This window comes from Rhipicephalus microplus, chromosome 4 (assembly GCF_043290135.1).
Source record: "Rhipicephalus microplus isolate Deutch F79 chromosome 4, USDA_Rmic, whole genome shotgun sequence".
NCBI classification, from domain to species: Eukaryota; Metazoa; Arthropoda; class Arachnida; order Ixodida; family Ixodidae; genus Rhipicephalus; species Rhipicephalus microplus.
The window spans coordinates 30,299,130-30,319,933 of NC_134703.1; the positions used below are offsets into that span (position 1 = coordinate 30,299,130).

A 20,804-nucleotide genomic window follows, 5' to 3' on the forward strand; every position below is an offset into this window, starting at 1 on the left:
TTCTTTCTTATTGCTCATAAACCCACAAGAATTCTCAATCTAATTATTTCGTTTCAAAATAACCTTCAAGGTATTCTTAAATTATTATGTAGTGTTCTATAACGAAGCAATTGAGCTAGTTACACGAGTCTGGTAGGTATTCTGTGAGTCGGCCACAGACGAGCCAGCAGCAGCCACATATCAAAAATCATGGCGCTATGCGTGAGGTGGCATGTGCGAGATGTTGTCTTACTATTTTGTTTTGTAAGTTCACTCGTTTTCTCGTTTGTGTCGTGTTGGAAACAGAAGTTGCTCTGCGTACGCATCTAATTCGTCAACGTTGACCTTTTAATGCACATCTGTTGAAGAATGTGCCGCAGCGTCAATGGCTCTCGAGTTGGAGGATGCCGGTTTATCAGTTGTCAGCTGAGCGAAGTAAATGCCGGCATTCACTACTGCAGTAGTGATGTCGTGAACTAAATGAATTTAAGTCACCCGAAACGCGGAGTTGCAGCGTTAACGCTATATGCTATAATTTGCGCTCTGTTTGCAGTAAATTTAGTGATATCGGGTTACTTTCGTTATGCCACGTAAGCTTGTCTAAAAAGTTCTTTAAGCCATTGATATTGTGCACGCATGTATATCCTTTTTTTTTAATTAAACATGCTCCTATCGGTTGTGATTCTGGAAAAGAGTTAACTTTTTCTGACACGCGATTGTAGTTCGTATTGAGAGCAAGTGTGCAACCGCTTCTGTTCAGGTACTAGCCTGCTGTCTTCAAATTGAAACTAAGAAAGTGAGCGGACGAGACCTCATCGAGGACGTTGTGGATATAAAGCAGCACAAGAAACTTCTTCGCACTAAGAAGAATGTTCTTATCCTGTACACAAAAAATGGTAAGCCCGGAGCGGAAAGTTACATGTGAACTTGATAGGGTGTACCGTAGGCTGCGTCCAGCCTACGAAGAAAAATCACGAAGTATTACGATGTGTTCGTTTGTCGCAGCTGTGCTGAAAATTATTTTTTTAAACTTTAATGCCGCAAGGTATAAGCTGAAGAGCTTCGAGTAATGTTTTTAATGTCACATTATCGAGGATAACATGACTGTTCCTTCAAAAAGCTTGATTTCGAAGGGACAGCTTGATAATGACTTGAAAAAAAAAATGGTATTGTGAAGCCCGGTCATGATTAGCTCCGTATCAGCTTGTTCAATTACACCTTGTCAAAATATTGTCTTATTAGCCGTAACTTTCTGTGTCAGAGTGCAATGTGACATGTTTGATTACAACACCTTTTTTCTTCTTATCATCGTGATCACTTTCATTTATTTTCTTTCCCCATCACTGTATAGCAGATGCAAACATAGTTCTGGCTTACCTCTATGCATACTTATTTTTTTTTTGTCTTCTTGGATGAGAAAACTGTGCTGGCATCAAAAATTAAAACTTATTCTTATATGGGTTTTCTGCTGCTGCCACACCCTTGTGCTGTCTTGCGGCAAGGACATGGAGTGATACTCGTTTAACTGTGGCTATCACATTTCTGTAAGCCAGCACCTCAATATCATGCGACTCCATCGTATGATCATGAGTGCAGTGGCGCTCTCTGCCATCGGAGATATAGCTTACAGTTACTATATTTAAAACATGTACAGCAGCCATGGTTGACCGCTGTGTGGGAGAACACGTACTAAGCTCATGAGTATTACAGGACAGGTAGCGATCATAGTGAGATTAGGAGCTACAACTTGCATAGAACACAAACTAGTGAGTTCATCATGAAAGGGAGTAGACGTGCCAACAAAAGCTCTTGAGAAGAGAGTGGGATGTATGTGTTGTTTTGTTCTCTTCTTTTTTGTCTAATTTTGCATGCCTACCCTGTTTTTGAATTGATGAATCCTACTTGCAGGCACAGGAAGATAGGCTAATTGGCTCTGCCAATCGGCAGAAATCGCTTGACTTGTGATTCCCAGTGACTGATGTTCGCATCAGCTGGTGCAACCTACCTGTCAACATAGCATATCTCATGATTCGTGCTGTTCTCATCTGCTTGCCTTAGCATCACTCCATAAACCAAGCAGGTGTCTTGTTCCTTGATGTCCGATAGCCTCAAGAAGCTTTGTGGCCTACCCAGACCAGTCGCCTTTCGATCATTTGCGACTGGTCTGTTTTTGCCACCTGTGGGAGTCACTAGTGGGATTGAGTCTTAATAGCTGAGATGTTCATTAAAGCATTGTCTATCAACTAAGCAAGCTTATTTGCTTTGCTTAAGAAAAGTCTGTCATGGCCCTATTATTGTTTATTAATGTGATAGTTACAGTACATAATGAACACCATGGAAAATGGGACTGATGAAATTTATGATGGGGTGACCATTGCTTTTGCAGCTAAGGAAGCAACTGAGCCACTACGAATAGGCAGCGATGTTGCATTGGAACTCAAAGGCCAAGCTACTTTGGCACATGTTGACTGCTCAGGGTGTGTTTCACATTCTTAATCTCTAGCCTAGCTGCCACTTTTTCTATGCTCACTAGATAACTATTTTTTTTTTTACAGGGAGGGAAAGAAGCTTTGTAAAAAGCTGAAGGTAGCACCTGAAGCTGCTGTTTTGAAACACTACAAGTAAGCCAGTAGTCTCCTATTCAGTGTTGTCACAGAGCAGTACTTTCGTTTAATTTATTGCTCTGTGCCTTAATGGGTGCTAGGTATTGTTGGCAGTTATGTTGCAGAGTTTTGGCTGCCAAATCTCTATTTCTTATGCCACAGGTGGTGAATATATCAGTAGCTCTGCCAAGGGGAAATTTTTATGGTGATCATGTGCAGATCCTGCAATTTCATTTACTTATCCCAAAGGTTGCATGGGAGGGGGCTGCTTGGGGTGAAAGGAAAAAAAGCTGCATTTCAGAGCTTTAATGGTCCCGTCACACAGAAAACAACAAAATAACATTGTTAGGGACAGTGGAAAATTAACAGTACCATAGTACCACACATGAACAACTTTTTTTTTCTTTCATAGCAAAAAAAATTTTCACTTTGAGAAGACAGTATTCTTGTGTGGCAGTATCAAAGTATATCTGAATGCTGTGTGCCTTTAGGTATTGACTCTTTAACTGTATTATTTGGTTAATCAGTTACATTTATTCTTGCCGTGGGTGTTTTATTTTCCCCACGCAAATGCGCCAGCATTCAGAAATTTATTAACATCCTTTCTAGCATCTTTGCATCGTGCTGTTACCTTTTCTGCAGTTTGATGTGCAATTTCTCAGCAGTAGTTCTTTATCCTGAACTTTGTTTTCTAGAGATGGGGAATTTCACAAGGACTATGACCGGAAGCTGACAGTCACGGTACGTTGAAGACAACCAGTCACTAGTGAAACACAGAAGGCTGTTTAGCGATCACCTAAAGCATTGACTTAAAAGAGCTGATCAGCTATCTTTCTTCTAAAGTGCAGCACCAGCTGATTACTGGTACTTAAGTTTGAATGAAAGAAATTGTGTGCAGAAGTGAAAAACAAGAAGAAAAAAAATAAAAGGAATTTGTTTGCCATGATGTTTGCATAGATTAACTATGTTGATTTCTTGTGACCATCATGTCAAGCAATCACTGGTTTAAATGCACAGATGTCCTCAGTGAAGTGTACAGGGGAATGGCTGCTGCTGTAGCTCAATCAGTAGAACACTGTATAGGTATATAGGTAATCGGAAGGTTGCAGGTTCGTTCCCTAGAGAGCCAGTGACAAATTATCTTTGCGACCACTTTACTTTTTTCACATTTGTATCATAATCACCAAAAATGGCATCCCCTATACTTCTCTTGGTATTATTGTTGCTTAGTTTTCATTATCATTGTGTCTGACAAAGAAGCAGCTTAAGATTTTCCTTCTTTCCTTCAGTCTCCTTATAACACAATTATCCCTAAAATGTTTTGGATGACACGTGAGCGTACAAAAAAGGCGACACGGTCATACTTCCTGTCGGCTTTTTGTTGGACCGTTAACAAGAACTGAAATCAACTTTGGCACTATCTGAGGGATCTTATGTGCAAACTGTGTAACTGTTCAGTGGCCTTTGTGGAGCTGCTGTCCATGCTATGTAATGCTTTACAGGCCTGTCTTAAAGAAGTCTAAAAAAAACGGTCGGAGGGGAAGATAGAAGGTTGCAATGAAAAATCCATAAACAGGGGTGTCAAGCTGATGTTTTAGCAAGAGGACTTGTCTTCCTCAAGTCTAGAACAAAACAGTTTTGTTCTACACATTGAGGTAATCTTGCCAACCCTGTTTGCGGACTTTTCATTTAAAGATGTAAGGTTACTGATGTGATTTTTCTCATTTCAGTCCATGTCTAACTTCCTAAAAGACCCCACGGGAGACATACCTTGGGAAGAGGAAGAAGACAGTGTGGATGTCTATCACATTGCTACGATTGAGGTAATCCTGCCGTCCACTTTGAGCATTGCAAGCCTCTTAATTAACAAATGAAAGTAAAAAAATGTTCATTTGCCATTCAATTTTTTGTACATGTGCCAGGTGTAATTCAGTGCTGCTCTTTTTTCCAGGAACTGAAAAGGTTATTTCAGAGAGAAACGGCGCCTGTTCTCATCATGTTCTATGCTCCTTGTACGTATAGCATAACTTCATTCTTTTTGTATTGCTCTTGCATTGTTATCGACATTGCACCAGAGGTAACTATGCAGAGCAAAAAAGTGAGTCTCTCCTCTAAAGACCACCGTCGTTACCCTATGTGTAGTGCCTATGTGTAGTGTGTAAGTTCATCTGCTACAAACAAATCCTAGTACTTTTTCTATTGCCGAATAGTCGTGAGACATAAACTCTGTGACCCATTTGTTGCGTCATGCTTGCAATTCCTACCTCATCATTGAGTACAAACACTATAGGAAGTATCTTGTGCTCTCTATAGCGTATGTGAGTCTTATGGTGCACTATGCTTTGTCCTCTGCTTTTCAAGGGTGTTCATTCTGCAAAAGACTCAAACCAGACTATGCAAAGGCTGCTACAGAACTCAAGGGTCACTCGGTGAGCTGCCTGAGGTTCTTTACTTTTTGTACTGCATTCATCAGTAGTATGTAGAATGAAGAATTGTAAAATGTAGTCTTGTGTGTATGGTTTGCGGCCAAAGGGAACAGCAATCTAGTCGAATAATTTCGATTCACATTCGAATGGTATTATATTGCATATTATAAAGAAAAATGAGCATATTTTGTCATGACCCAGCTAACCGGCACACTTTTTTTTTTTTATTGAAACAACGCATGTGCCAATGTTATTCTTTATCGTTAAAAGAAAGTGAAAGAAACTTTTAATATTAGCAGGATTTGACTATCAGTAAAATACAACTGATAACCTGTAAAATATGTTACATTTTAAAATCTACTAAACTTTGAGCATACTATAAGACACTACGAGAAACTTTTCAGCTTAAAGAATGGTGAATATATGTGAGGGTAATGTGTTGAAGGGGCAGTGACATCAGCTTTACTCATGTCGCATTTTCTTCGTCTACACGCGCTTTCTTTGTCAATGTGTAGTTTTCGATTCCCCAGTAATTTGGTACTGATAATTCATCAGAGGGATGAAATAAAATATATTTGATGCTGATTAGTACGACCAGTTTTGAACCCAATTCAAAACGAGTGCAATGCCTGTGCAGGCATTGCACAGGCGACAAATGGTGACGGGAGTTTCAGCTGACATTTTGTCTACTTGGCGCACACATGTAGGCATGTCTTTGCCACACCCTCATCATTCTCACTGCTGTCATCAGCGTCGACAAGCTGCGACGAAAAAATTCAGGAATGTCGATTCACTGCTATTAACGGCGGGACAAATTGTTTTTAGTTCAATGTTTTTCAGAGCAGCGATTCTGAAATTGATGCTAGACGGAGCAGCGACAATGAGGCAGGTGGAAACGCGCTTGGACTATGCTGGCTGGGCAGCATTCACATGAATGTGCTGCATGAACCAATCAAAACAAAACAAGTGAAGTGCTGCCTGACTGTACCACAAGTAGGCACGGCTATGACAACACAAAAATTGTCGACGTCATCGTTGCTCTCTCATCATCGCTCGATGCTTGGGGCGTGGCCTAGGAGCTCACTGAACACATCAAAACACTATGTCGCATGGGGCTAAACGGGCCGTTGAGCCTTTGGACACCCCTTTTTACTTGGAATAAAATAAATTCTACGTATTGGACGCCAGTCATACTTTGCTAAAAAAACTCGTGCATATGAAGCAATCGAATGTAAACCACATCTTAAGTTAAATATCATGTCACTGCTCCTAAATTTAATATTGTTACGTGGAAAGAACAGCAGATAGCTCGTAGCCACAACACATCTTGCAAACCAATTTTAACCTCTTCACTTCCAGTCTGAGGCGCATTTCAGGGTATGCCCACTATGCCCTGTTACCGTCAGCCAAAACCACGTAACAATATTGACTTGAACTGGGGCTTTGCTGCTTGGCAGTTTTTTTTTTTTTTTTTTATTGGTGTATTCACGGTTTTGCACCCCTTCACTGCAGTGAAACCACCTTTACAGGGGGTGTAGGTAGACTGATACAGTATTTTGAAATTTTCCATATCCAAAATTCCAATGGAGTGATTTTGAATACTGTAATTTTCTTCCGAATATTCGAAGTGCTCGAATGTTTGCACAAGCCTAGTAAAATGTCATGTGTCCTTTATTCTGATTAACAGAATAAACTGATTTAAAAAGTTTGTTCATTAAAGCATAATATAAGTTAACAACAAGTAATTATGTTGACCCTTTGAGTGTCAAATATTTTCACAAAATGTGATGCCCCAGCGTCGATTACTTTCATTAAGGATTGTTCTATAAAGTGTTGCTAACTCTTTGGTTATGAGTACTATCTTGTTGCTTGTCCCTTTTCAGAGGTCTTGCTCAGTAGTGTCTTATTTATAAAATAACTGTGCTTACTGCAATTGCAAGAACCTCTGCTGCATAGCAAGCGTTCTAATGCCTGCATGCATAATATTTTCCTTCATTAACCTTTGTAGGTACTGGCTGCTATGGACTTGAACAGGCCTGAAAACGCGGCTATTCGACGGCACTACAACATTACTGGTTTCCCAACACTCCTATATTTTGTGTAAGATTTTTGTTAGCCTAATATATGAGAGTTGGATCTCTAGACATGTTCATCTTTTTCACTTGCATTATCAGGTCAGGAACCTTAAAGCATCGCTATGAAGGGGATAACAACAAGGACGCCATAGTTAAGTTTATGAAAAAGTAAGTTGTGCATTTGCTTTCTCTTTCTTTTCGACATTAAGCTGTGTGCATCTAGAAGATTTGCTTGCTGCATTATGGAGTTCACTTTAAGTAAACATAACAATGATTATGGCTAGGTGTCACTAGGACATGCCCGTGTTGTGTTTCTTTCTCTTCCGGGGTGTTTTTTGGGCAGTTTATCATTAGTAAAGATTACCAAATTGCCCAGTACTCAGTTCTTCTAGATTATATAGGCATAGTGTAAAGAAAATGCCCTGCCTTGCCAGGCTTTGAATGGGCACGGTTGGGCAAGAGAATGCTGATGTTATTTTTCAGCTAACAAGTTTTCAAAGCTCACCTGTTCTCTTCTCGCCGGTGTTAGCATCACCAGTACTAGTACTAAATCTCTCGGGGCCTTTCATCCTAGTTCCTATTACTTTGGGCGGCATTTTGTTTTTTCTTTTAGCTTATTTGAGATTTATTTGGGCAAATCGAAATCTCTTCGACTAGACAAAAGAGGAAAGGCAAAATAATCCGAAACAATTATTTTTGATATTATGAAAAAAGAAACTCATGAGTTATTCTTCAAATGAGTGTTCTACATGCTTAATGTTATGCCTAGTGAGCAACAAGGAAATTAACATCATGTTGGTCATTCAAAAACCAGTTTTTGAAGGATGCACACACCAGACAACGTGTTTTGCTGAAATCATCCAAGTCGTATTGTTCTAACTGAACCCTACGATTTGGACATGCCTCAGTTAGCGTGCAGTCTTGTTTAGTATCTGCAATTATTGAGTTGGAGTGAATGGCTGGAGTGATGCTGTCATTGGGATCATGTCAGTGCACTGTGAAAAGAAAAGAAAAAAAAACAGCACAATGGACAGACATCAGCGCATGAAAAAACTCCCTGTACTGTATTCCCATAGGGCAGCTGCACGTGCCAAGCAAGAGAAATGATTTTAAAAGCACGTGTTTTAAGCGTACATGCAATAACATACATGTACATCTTTGACTGTCCCTATATTGGTATTGGGACGTTAAACCCCACAAATGAATCAATCAATCTTCTTTGACGTCTTGTGCCTGTTTGGATTGATTTATGTGTTTGTCTGTTAAAAGGATGAGGTCACCTTTCACCTTGCTGGATGTGTAGGTTTTCCTTATCGCATGGTTCTTAAGCTTTTCAATATTTTCTCTTGTTTCTCGTTAATGTTGACGTGTCATCAAGGGCTTGTGTTCTAATGCTTTTATATTTAGCTCAGGTCAGTAGTCCATCCTTGTAAGTGGCATTGTCCTATGTTCTCTCGTGCTCTAGTCCTCAGCAGCAACCCAAGAAGCCAAAGGAGCAAGCTTGGTCAGATGAGCCCAGTGATGTTGTCCACCTCACTGAGGAGACATTCCAGCCAACGCTTCAAAAGAACCCTTCTGTTCTTGTCATGTTCTATGCGCCCTGTGAGTAAACAGCCTGTTTGGTGATCCTCGTTAAGTTACATAAGTTTGACTGTTCACCAGAGAACTGTATTACGTAGATTGTTTTAAAGAAACTTGCATCGGAAGCTATATTACACCCAGTGTGCGGCCTCTTCACAAACTGCTTTCTTCAGCCTCATGGTTATTTCTTTGCAACACTGGGAACACACACTCAAACCTCAATATTATGAACCCGGGTATAACAAAATATTGATTATAATGGAGTCAATGAAAAATAATATTTCATTAGATACAGTATTAGTAATAAACCTTTATAATGAATTTTTGGATATAACAAACTTAACTTTGTGTAAGATGTAACTTTGTTATAATGAGGTTTGAGTGTATTAATTCTATCTAGATTTTAAAATGTCCTTGATGTTTTGATGTGTCTTCCTCTACAGCACTTTATGTGAAGGCTTTGTGGCTTTAATGTATCAAATGTAAGTTCAGAATCTTGGAAAGTGTAGCACTATATATCTGGCCAAGTTTGATTGCTGCTGAAAGTTTAATGGGGTAAACATATCACTAGTTTCACTTTCTAGTTGTATTTTTGAGAATTCAGTACAGTTCATTTGTATTATACTGAACTTGTTCTACATGACAGAATCTCGTAACAACTGAAATTTCGTGACAAGAACTGCCTCAGTGCATATAAACATAATTTACACGATTCCTAGGGTGTGGCCACTGCAAGAAGATGAAACCGGAATATGTCTCAGCAGCAGCAACTCTTAAAAGCGAAGGGGTGAGCATAGCATTTACTTCCCTCAAAGCCATTAGTCATGTCAGTTCTATTTCAAATGAGGTACTTTAAAGTTTTAATGAAGTACTGACATGAATTTTAAAAATTTTCAGATGGTTGTTCTAAGTAAAAGTACTGGCGTATAGAAACCTGAAATGAGTACCCCAGGTGGTCAAAATTTTCGGAGCCCTCCAGTACGGCGTCTCTCATAATCATATAGTGGTTTTGGGACGTTAAACCCCACATATCAATCAGAAACCTGAAATGAGTATTGTGGTGCCTGGGAATGCATCGAATATGTTTTTGTTACCGCTATTTTAAAAGAGCACTTTCGGTTTCGATATGTGGTGACAACTTCTCAGTAACGTGTCATAACAGTGTGACGTCACAGGAAGATAGCAGCTGGTGACGTACGAATGGCAGATCTGTCATCTACTTGGAGGGCACAGAAACAACGATGATTGAATCGTCTTTCAGGGACCCTGACATTGATATCTGCGATTTCAACTGCATGTAGGACGCAGAGCTCACAGACTCGAGGCCTGTCCTGACTCGTCAAGACAATGTCCTTTGCCATGAAGCTGGCTTGCAGATGCTCAGCAACGAAAACGTCAAAATAAAGATAAAGCTCATTATACATTATACATGCTGTCCGACTCCGGTGTGTGGAAAGCGTCGACACTGCCTACCAAGGAAACGAAAAATGTCCTTTTTTACGATGTCTTGAAATTGTGCCAGTACTCCTTTAGTATGCTTTCTTGCTAGTTGTGCTAAAAAGCTTATTGAAAGTAGTTTACATTATACATGTGATTACGATGTATCTATATATGCAATGCTCTGATATGAAGCATTTATATCATATGCCGAAAGTGCTCTTTATTTGACTGATCACCACTTCAGCTTATTAGGCTAAATATGTTTATGAAAAAGCAAAGTTCGCACTTGTTTGAAACGTTGATAAATTTGGAAACGTTTTTTTAGGAATAACTGTCAGTGTGACCACAGCTGATATTCATGGAAAGCAACTGGCAAAGTTCGAACAATTTTTTGGTGCTTGCCCTACTTTGAACTTTGTCCTTACAACTTAGTCATCAACAATTTCTGCATACAAGGGCTCTTGGTTTCTTATTTTAGGTACACACGTTTTTGGTATTGCATCCTTTTAGTGCCGAGACTTAGAGAGACACTGAAGAGAAATAATGAATTGGTTTAGATTGATAAATTGTGCTCTGATAATTATTATGTCTTTGGTTTCACCGTCGTAGGTTCAATAACAGAGGAAAAAATCAAGTTTAAAATGTTATTTTCTAAATTTCGCACCAAAATTTTTATGCTATACGTCACGGATTACAAAGTGTATAATCATGATTTGGTGTCATTGGTCCATCAGAATTCATTCGAACTTGGGTTGTTTAGTATATGCCCCTTCAGTGGACAGTTCATTTTGTTTTTACTGATTAGAAGCTATATGGGCCTTAGAAGGTGCCGTAATAATATGTTGCATCACAGTGAATGGTGCAAAAATTTTGCACCCTCATTTTTTTTTTTGTCTTTTCTTGCTTACCGAGCATCTTCTCGCCGCAAGCGTGGTGCTTTTGGTACCGTGAAAAAGCAATTTACTAATATGTACAAGAAAAATCATTTGGCTCTTTATTCTATCTTTAGGCTTTTGCTTGCATTTCGGATTCTCACGCTCAACAGCTTTTCCATGAAATCATTGGTAGGTTTTGTACTTGTTCAGTGCAACTAATGGTGTCTTTTTGGGGCCACTTTGTTCTCTTGCTAGGTGGCTGGCATCCTGGCGGCTGTTGATGCTACAAAAGAAAGATCGCTCGGCTCCCAGTTTAACGTTAGTGGCTACCCAACTGTCAAGTATTTTGAGTAAGAGACGTACACTTGTTGCTTCAAACATTTCTTGTGGCACTTTGTGTAAATACAACTGTCACTGTTGCTATTCAGTTGTTCTGCATAGTTTTGCATGTGAACAGCCAAGGAGTGTAAGGTTCTTGTCTTCAAAGTATCGCTCAATACCTCGCTGTCTCTTTTTAGCCTTTCTGGTTGTGGGTGAAAAGGACACCTTTTCCTGGTGTCGCATCACCTTAGCATTGTCTATGCACTGCACAGTCATGGAGGTCTCGTCCCCTATCTTGTTAGTGTGAAATTTTTCCATTACCTTGAACAAGTTGGAATGGTGGTGCATTTTCTTTGCTGTCCGTTACAATACCAATACATATTTTCTTCTATTTTCATGACTCATTTACTTGTATTTCAAGTGTAAATTTGTAAACGGAGGCTGTTCTGCATCTATGCTCTCTGAAATGAGGCATTTCACAAAGTTCAGGAGTTTCAGTTGGCCTAACAGGCAGCAAAACTAGTGTGTCAGGTCTATTTTTAGGTGAGAAGTTTTGCATTTTTACGAGGATTGAAGTGTTGAGGATGAATCAGCCTGGCAACTACATATTCAGGCTTTAAGATCAAGCCAACTATACATTACAAGAATAGCTTCAAAGTTGATTTATATAAGATTCGGGATGGTATGAAAATGCACCTTCTTTCATTTTTGCCCTCACAAGCTTCATTTTATGTGAACCAGTAACAGCACTCCATTCTATGTCTATGTTTCAGAAATGGTGTATTTGCCTACGATGTGAACCTGAGGGTGGCTTCAAAGATTGTGGAATTCATGAAAGAGTGAGTACTATCTTGGCAGCTAAACTGTTTACTACACTTCACAAAATTTCAAACAAGGAAGTGTAACCCACAAATGCATTTAGGGAAAAGAACAAACATCTATAAAACCACGAAATGTTTTAACAACTGTTTGAAACTGGAAGGAAACGCAGGCAACTATTCAAGTGAAACTGAGCATCTCGTGGCATGTGGAGGAATGCTACTGTTTAGCGCAGATCTAAGCGACAGTAGAGAAATGCCCAGCAATGAAGCAATTATTTTTTTATGTAGGTAGTTGTTGGGTACTTTCGATAAACTACAATGGGCTGTCCAGCTGCGTGTTAGCTGGCACAGGTGGCAGTTCCTTTTCCAGCCGGAATTCTTGTAGTGATGACGGTTGTTCTTCAAATGCAGTCCCAAGGAGCCTCCTCCACCCCCACCCCCCGAGCAGCCATGGAGCCAGGTGAAGAGTGAGGTCGTTCACCTTGACGAGGAGACATTCAAGCCATTCTTGAAGCGCAAGAAGCATGCCCTGGTTATGTTTTACGCACCATGTATGTTGTACTTCATGATGCTAAATTGGGCAAGTGTGTAGGAAATTTCAAAACTGAGTGGAATTTTGTTCGAGTCATTTTTTACAAACGGGTGTCTATTACGGCCGTCATATTTTTTACTCTCTTTGTCTGAGCAAATACTTTCACTTGAACTTAGATGCACTAATATGTATATGAGGTTTGGACATCAAAGGTTGAAGTTAAACGTTACAAAGAAGCCAACTTCTTCTTTTTGCTTAGTTTTGCCTTGTTACAAAACTCTATTGGGAGTCTGGCATCAGACATTTTTCGGATTAGTGTCTACGCACTTTCATTTTTAATATTCCTTGACTTAGCAGGTGAACCTTTATGAATTTTACAGCAGCTCATAAAATGAAAGACATTGGAGATGTTAGAACAGTTGGTGCCTTATTCGATTGAGGGTTGTGATTGTTGGTGGGTCCATATAGTGAATCATCCACTACGGCGAAGCACGTTCAGCTACTTGAAGAAACGAGTCGTGACATCATGGCGCTCTTGACCACTTCAACACACTGAACCCACCAACACATTCCCACCGTAAAGAGAGATGTTTCGGAACGATAAAGGGAGTGCTTATCAATCTCCCAGGTGCATCGGGCGGAGGCAGCCACGGTAAACCTAATTCAAAGGCTATTCTGATTAGAGTTCATGAAGAGCCTCTGAAATGTGTATCCAAAACGGATCGCTGGGAACAGCATTTGTTGCGGTGCAATGCATCCCATCTTTCTCATTTGTGGTGAATGTTGCGAAAGCTTTGCGACTTCAAATTAGCATTTTGTAAGAGAGACTTGAAACAAAGGGGATAGGCTGTTCACCCAGCTTCAGCCGATCAGTGAAGACTGAAGTGGATTATTCACCAGGTAGACCTATTGAGAATCACGCCTCAGTGGCTCATTGAGTTGGACACACTGAGACAAGGGTCCAACCTCCTTGGAAACTTCCTGCGGCTGATGAGGGCTGGCGATCTTCGCATGATAGTGCATCCTGTGCGAAGGTGGTTGAGTGCAAGGAAAGACGGGGACAAAAGAAGCCACACTTGATGCAAAGGCACTCAGATGCACAGTTTTTGTGTGTCCAGTGGGGTATTTTTTGTCCCCATCTTTTTTGATACTCGGCCACTTTCTGTGTGTGCCGAGCTTTTGTTTTTTTGAGTGTGCAACGGCCGGGAACACACAGGCACATTTGCTGGCTGCGCATGACATCTAAATTGCGCTTTCACTTGTTTCAACATAGTTGACGACAACCCTCCACACAGACCTCAAAGAGAAGTGTGGTCTTTGCCTTCACTATTGCTCCCTCTTTTTATTGTAAATTGTATTGATCACTTATTAAGGAGGCACTGTTCATGAACTTCTAATAACAAAGTTTAAATGTTCATTTTCGTCAAGAAAGCTTGTATGACTCCTCCTTGTTCATTGAAACTTATCCCCTGTGAGATGGCAAAAAATTGTTGTGCTCCATTTGTTGAGCACATCGTTTTGATAGTTTGTGTAAATATCATTTTACACAGTTTAACTAGCCGAAGTTAGTGGTGCAAGTACTGTTTCCAAAAGTAAGATGGCCTTCTCAACCACAGTAAGTCATCGCAGTGGTAACTTTACCATGGGTGATCATTGCATTGTATAGATCATTGCATTTCACTTTAATCTCTCATATTTTTCAATTCAGGGTGTGTTCACTGCAAGAGAGCCAAGCCTGAATTCCAGGCAGCCGCAGAGGAGCTCAAAGATGACCCGAAGGTACGAGCTTACATAATTTATGAAAAAGTCTGGGGAAACTTTTTACCAAGCAGTCATGAAATTTACATTGACACTGTAACACATTTCAATCACTGAGGAAAATCAAATATATCAAAACAGTGCTTTATGTTGGGTATTATGCTTTAAGTTGGGCATTATTTGTGGCTGTAATGAAAATATTCTTCTTTATCGGTGCCAAGGTTCGTCACGCTTGTTTTGCATGTCGTGCGAGGAGAAATGGACTTTGAGACGACGCGGTAACAACACACGCAACGTTTATGACAGAGCACGAAAGAAAAAACCTAGAACGCAGAACCAGAAAAACCGTGAAGCCGAATAAGTAACAAAACTGTCTGATCGAATAAGAAAACTACAGAACGCGAGTTCAAGGCGGAAAGTTCCAAAACCTCACAATGAGATAGGGGTTCCGACGAACGCCGAGGTGCAGGGCAGGAGGTGGCGACAGGCGATCGGAAGCGGGGTATGTCTCGATGTGTGACGCTATGGTGACGGTGACGCTTGGCGGAGTGGTGGCGTGGGTAAGACTACGGAGCAGTCAACCCGCATCGGAGACGCGATGCTCCATGCGGGGAATGGCCAGCCCATCCAGCGAACAGCTTGCGTCGAGACGCGATGCTCGGCGCAACCGTGACCATTAGCCAGGCCACGTACGTCGCTGTGCCGAACGTCTGACCACGGAGACGCCTCGCCGAGATCCGCGATGCCCTCGGCAAGGAAGAGAACAGCAGGCCAGGCCGCGCCCCGAGATGCAGTACTCGTGCCGGCAATGCCGCCCCAGCTGGTGGTTGGACGGCAGTAGCATGGACAGCCGCGTTCCCTGGCCGGAACCTGGATCGCCTGCGTCCGACGCTTCGGCCCGCTGTCTTCCGTCTGCCGCTGCTTCGGCTCATCCCCAGCCACAAAACTTATCACCACGTAATGGTCACACCTCAGGTGATCAGCTGATTGGCTGACCTCACGCGCACAGTTAGCTCGAAATCACACGCGCCTTGCCCCGCACTTCCGTCGTCATCGTTTTCTTCACTCATCACAGTGGCCATAGACTTGGTCAAATGGCTAGTCATTTATCGTTTCTGGTTTTTTTTTTTTTTTTTTTGAGTTGAAAATATGGTAGTCTACTTGTAACAGGTCTGAAGTCTCCTCTGATGTAAATTTTAATTGTTCGTTTTTTTTTGTAGTTCCGAAGTCTAAGCATTTTGAAAATTAGTTTCTATGCAGACAAATTCGCTATTCAGTAAACAATGTGTATATCCGGTAAAAATGGCAAAAGGTGAGCTGAGCTCAATAATGGTACTTTGCCTGCACTGCCATGAACAAACACGACTTTGCCTCGGTACTTCGTCATTTTATGCTATGTGGCAGTCAACGTCCTGTTGGGCAGTGCAAAGAGCGAGTTTGTTCTCAAAAGAGGATTGAAACTTGTAATAGCAACATGGCACTGAAAGGGTTAAAATGTTTAGTTAGCAAAGTTTGCTTGATTGACGAGAAAGAATTTTTGTGTATGCATGCTCACGTGTCTTCAGTACAACACCTTCATGTTGATTTTCGATTGCAGGTGGCTCTTGCAGCGGTAGATTGCACAGAGCACAGTGGTGTCTGCAATGCCTATGATGTTGGTGGCTATCCCACATTCAAGTACTTCAGCTACCTCAAGACAGTATCTGAATACCAGAAGGGAAAGATGGTGGGCCATTTTTGCTTGACCACTTGTGAAATGTTGTCTTTCTTTAATTTTCATTTCTAGTGTCTTGGGTAGTTGTCCCCCCTCGCCTTGTTCCCTTTGTTGATGTTTACCAAATTTGGCTGTGAATTACAGAGAAAACAAAAGGTTAAGGTCTGGATTATTTTCCAGCCAGGGCTTGTGGTGCAGAATTGAGAATCGCAGTCGGTAACTGACTTCTGGGAACAGCATAGCACCTGCAACTTTTAAGATGTGTGCATAGATTGCAAAGAAATTTAGATACATTTCACATTAACTGTGTTTCACACATTTTCGCCTGTAGGTGGACACAGCTTAGCTCTTCGGGTCAAGGTACTTTGCAACAAACAAATTAGGGCTGTTTGTGGCTGTGTCAGAAGTTTCAGTGAGGGGTTGGGTGGTGTAATGAGTGCAAGAAGCTAATACTAGAACAATAGAAATTCAGTAGCCTTGTCTCAAGTCTTTTTTTTTGTGTTTCATTTCTGATCAATCTTTGCATGTGTGAACGACAATCTCTGTGCAGATATTGTTTTATTCCAGAACATTAAAGTTTGGCAGTTCAGTTACATTAATTGGTCCATGAAGAAGGCTGGCTTTTCTATTTCATGCATACTCTATTCTGCATATGGTTTTACTGGATGTCCATAATACCATTTAGTTCGAAGTGTGGTGCAACAAGTTACCATTATCTTTCTCTTTCTTTATTTACATGTGCAGACTGCAGATTTTGTGGGCTTCATTCGAGATCAGAGCGGCACGTCGGCCACACCCACACCTGCAGCCGCATCATCTACAACACCGAAGCCAAAATCTTGGTGGGATGACTTGCCTGGAAGCAAGCACATCCAATTGCTGAAATCTGGAAACTTCCAGTCTTACCTTGACAGTCACGAATCTGCGCTGGTGATGTTTTACGCTCCTTGTAAGTAGCTGTCGATGCTTCTCATATTGCGGCCGTGCAAATGCGAAACTTGCATTCGCATAGTTGAGCCTCTCGGGCAGCTTTGAGTAGCAACGTACATTCTACAATTAACTACGAAGAAATGTACACCCCTGCTGGACTACATTGAATGTAAAAGTCAACACAAGTACAGTTGAAAGAAAAATTATAAATAAGCCAGCAATAAGAAATGCAGGGTTTTCTAGTGCAGCTCTGGGACTTGAAATTCAAAAGTACTTCATCTCATTAGTCAAACATTTGGCAAAGCCTGTAACTCTTGATTTGTACTCGCTTATCCCAGGCTGCAAATGAAATTCTGCTTGCAACTGTTAGCATAACATGCTTCACTTGTACTATGCTGCATGGAAAGCTCTTGATGAAAAAGAGCACAAAAAAAATTTGTGAAGGAAACTCGCGATTTCTTGCTGCCTCTTTGTTCTTACATACCATGATGTGCACTGAATTGTGACAGCCATCCAGCATACAGGTTTTTAGCCTTTCATACGTCGATCACTTCTATTAACCTGAAGTTTCATTGACAGTAACTTCCTAAGTTTCTAGGAATTGGAAGAATATCATATCTGAAAGCCTCTGTTTCAGAAAGGTGCAAAATATGTGGGTCACCTCGGCATTGTTCCTTGTCAATGCTTTGAACAGTATTTTCATAATTTCAGGGTGCAAGTTTAGTCAGGAACTGAGGCCTGCATTTGCTGCCGCTGCTTTACGGTTGTATTCTGAACAAGTAAGTACATCAAATCAAGGGGGCAATGTTTCTGCTTCTCGCTCTGCCTCTAGTTACTCTCTTTCCATCACATTCCAGAAACCAAGGGCTCTGTTAGCGGTCACACATTTGTAAAGGCAGTCTTTGTTTATGAATGTAAACATTTGACAGGTGTCTGTCTGGTTGGGTAGGTAAACTGGGAAACGATTTTTAACTCCAACTAAAAAGTACGCGAAAATGCGTAAACTTGACATTTCAGAACCGACTTGGTTCCTTCCTCAGGGCGGACTGTGGCTACGTTGCAAGCGGCGTCCTCAAGGCACTCGCGGGGCAGTTAATGACCCCACCTCCTGTTCTGCCGCAGAGCGTAGTCCGTGTGCGTACACCAGAGGAAGGTTTCCAAGAAAGCGGTTGAGGTTTTGGGCCGTTTGCTTTAAACATGTGCACTTCTTAAAACACTCACTTATTCACTTCAGTCAGTTAAGAGTACTGGTGTGTATTGTTGTCATTATTGTGTCATTTAGTTCTGCTAAAAGTTAAATTAAACAAACATCAGCTGACCTGTCAACACATTGTCTTAATGCCTACCTTCTGTCACTTCACAAACTGGTGAAACAAGAACGTTCAGTTTTTTTTGGGGGGTATTCTGCCTTTGATACTTTTGTTGATATTATTTTTGCTTCCTCAAGTGACCTTTATCTTCACCCTATCAAGGTACCAGGAAAGCTAGCAGCAGTTGACGCATCGGAAGAAAAGACCCTCGCTTCGAAGTGGAAAGTTAACAGCCTTCCAGCTCTCAAGTTTTTCAGGTAACAAGTCAATTGCCACTATGTTGTGCTACACATGTAGTCTGCAACTCTTGAGAAAACATAATAATAATAATTTCCAAGGTGTATAGAGACAGTTAATTGTAGTTCCACAGTTCATGTGCTGACTTCAAGAAATAAAGAAGTGATAAGTACAAAAACATTTGTAATGTTAAACTGTGAAGTTTGGAGCAATCGCACAGTGAATATAAACAAGGTGAACCGGTTGTGCTTTTGCTGGCTTGTAGTATAACATGAATCTTTTAGGACTTGTAATGCAGCCTAACTGCACAGCCCTTAACAAGTACAGTCTTCAAAACTTTAAATTATCAATTTACAGCTGAAATATTTGCTTTTTAGTTGGAAAGCATGCTGGTCTAATGGGCATATTATGCTGTGTGGCCACCTCCTGAGCAGCGAAATTTTGTGACAAGCTGACTTACTTTTAAAAAAAAAGCAACTAACAGCCATGAAAGTGCACATCATGTCCGTACATATTTAGCACATATATTTACTTTTTATTATGCGCTTGCATTGATGAAAATATTTTTTTTTCTTTTCTTGGCAAGGCGAGGAAAGTTTGTTTCTGATTATGACAAAAGAAAGAACACAGTTGAGGACCTGGTTGCATATCTTAAGAGTCCTCGAGTGGCAGCCACGAAAACCGAGCTGTGAAGTGGCATTGTTCTTGACTGTGCCTGCCATGACTTTGGCCAGACCATCAAAAGGTGACACTCTGCTTACTGTAACTATTTTCTCTAGTTCTGTTTCTATGGCTTAGTCGGTATTATTATTTTAACCACCTTGGTAGTGGTAACATTGACCTTTTGTTTAATGTTGTTGACTTGACTCAGCTTTAGCTTGCTGCATGATGGTTTTCTTGGTCTTTGATTTTCATAATGACGAATGTATGCTTCTGCAAATATTCAAATTTTCAAACTCAAATTTGCTTCTATTCAAATTTAAACAATAGGAAATGTTGAAGCATTTAAAATAAACTTGTTTGCTTTGAATTCATTTCAAAGTTAAAATTTACTATATTTGTGCAAGTCTAGGCAAATCCTTTTGCCTTTAACCGTACTGCAAATTTTATGATTACCATAAATTTATGCACCCACCTTCAGAGGAGTGTTTGAGCAGTTTTTGTCATTTGGTACTGAGTGAAGTGGTAGTCGCATAATTTGTGCAGTATTGGTATGAATGTCTGAAAATTGCAAACGTTCAAAAAATGCTTCTTATAAAGCTTTTTCTGGACAGAGTCGTCAACATTCTTGTCTTTTCTCCTGCACTTTACAGTTGAAAAAGGTAGAAGCTCATTGAGAAAACTCCTTCCCAAATATATGAACATAATATATAATACCCTCTTCTTTGTCTTTTTTATTCAGCTCACTGGCTGCAGCAACATTTTGTGCTGTCATCCATGCCTTGTATCATCCAGGAGGCCATATATGTCGCATGCAGGTGTCTTGCAGGTTTGTGCAAAAATGCTAGTGAATTTTGACAGAATTGCAGTTTTAAGCCAAAAATGCCTGTTAACGCCTCTGCATACTGTACATTTCTTGTAGGCCTGTTGTGGCAGAATTTTGAGCGCCCTGGGAGTGTATAACTTTTCAGATTTTATTGCCACATTATTGGTTTGTCTCAGTTTATCCTGGGCATTGGCTATGCAATCACATTGGCTAACTTGTACTGAAGTAACGTATTGTACATTTTGAGCAGTGTTATTGTGTTATAGCATTTATTGTCGTCATCCTGAAATTTGCCTCGCTTCACCTTCTTTTTTTTTTGCAACATTTGCGTTGTTTGTGATGTGATTGGGAATTTGTCACTCGCATAACATTGAAAATTCAGCGCGTGTGCAAAACCTTCTATGCATGCGAAGTGCTCTTCAATCATTTGGGAGGCCTGTGTGCAAGTGCAACTAGCTCCACTTTTGATTCCCTTGGTTTACCTAATTGCTTGTCAGTGGGTATTAATTCATTCACCCTCGTTCAACTGCGTGTGTGTTATCATTTTTACTGAACGCAAATGACTGAGCCAGTGCAATGTTACGAGGGCGAAAGAACGACCGGAAGAAGCTGGCATATATTGAGGTGTTACAGCATATTTAAAGCTAAAATGAAGTATGTAATAGTGATGCAGCAGAGAACATCTTTTTGCTAATGTCAGTGTCTTTAATTTTTAT

At 40.6% G+C, this 20,804-nt stretch overlaps 1 protein-coding gene across 1 annotated transcript; it reads left to right on the forward strand.

Annotated features, from left to right (window-relative positions):
* The first annotated feature begins 114 nt into the window (after positions 1-114).
* LOC119171818 (protein disulfide-isomerase A5) lies at positions 115-20,363 on the forward strand. The gene is made up of 22 exons (XM_037422672.2): positions 115-243; positions 740-875; positions 2,366-2,456; positions 2,535-2,600; positions 3,278-3,323; positions 4,313-4,405; positions 4,534-4,594; positions 4,944-5,011; positions 7,017-7,108; positions 7,183-7,251; positions 8,549-8,685; positions 9,384-9,451; positions 11,235-11,329; positions 12,074-12,139; positions 12,533-12,672; positions 14,362-14,432; positions 16,009-16,137; positions 16,870-17,074; positions 17,767-17,834; positions 18,528-18,622; positions 19,189-19,347; positions 20,005-20,363. The coding sequence occupies exons 1-21, from the start codon at positions 190-192 to the stop codon at positions 19,292-19,294; spliced, it is 1,956 nt and encodes a 651-aa protein (XP_037278569.2). The 5' UTR covers positions 115-189; the 3' UTR covers positions 19,295-19,347; positions 20,005-20,363.
* The last annotated feature ends 441 nt before the right edge of the window (positions 20,364-20,804 follow it).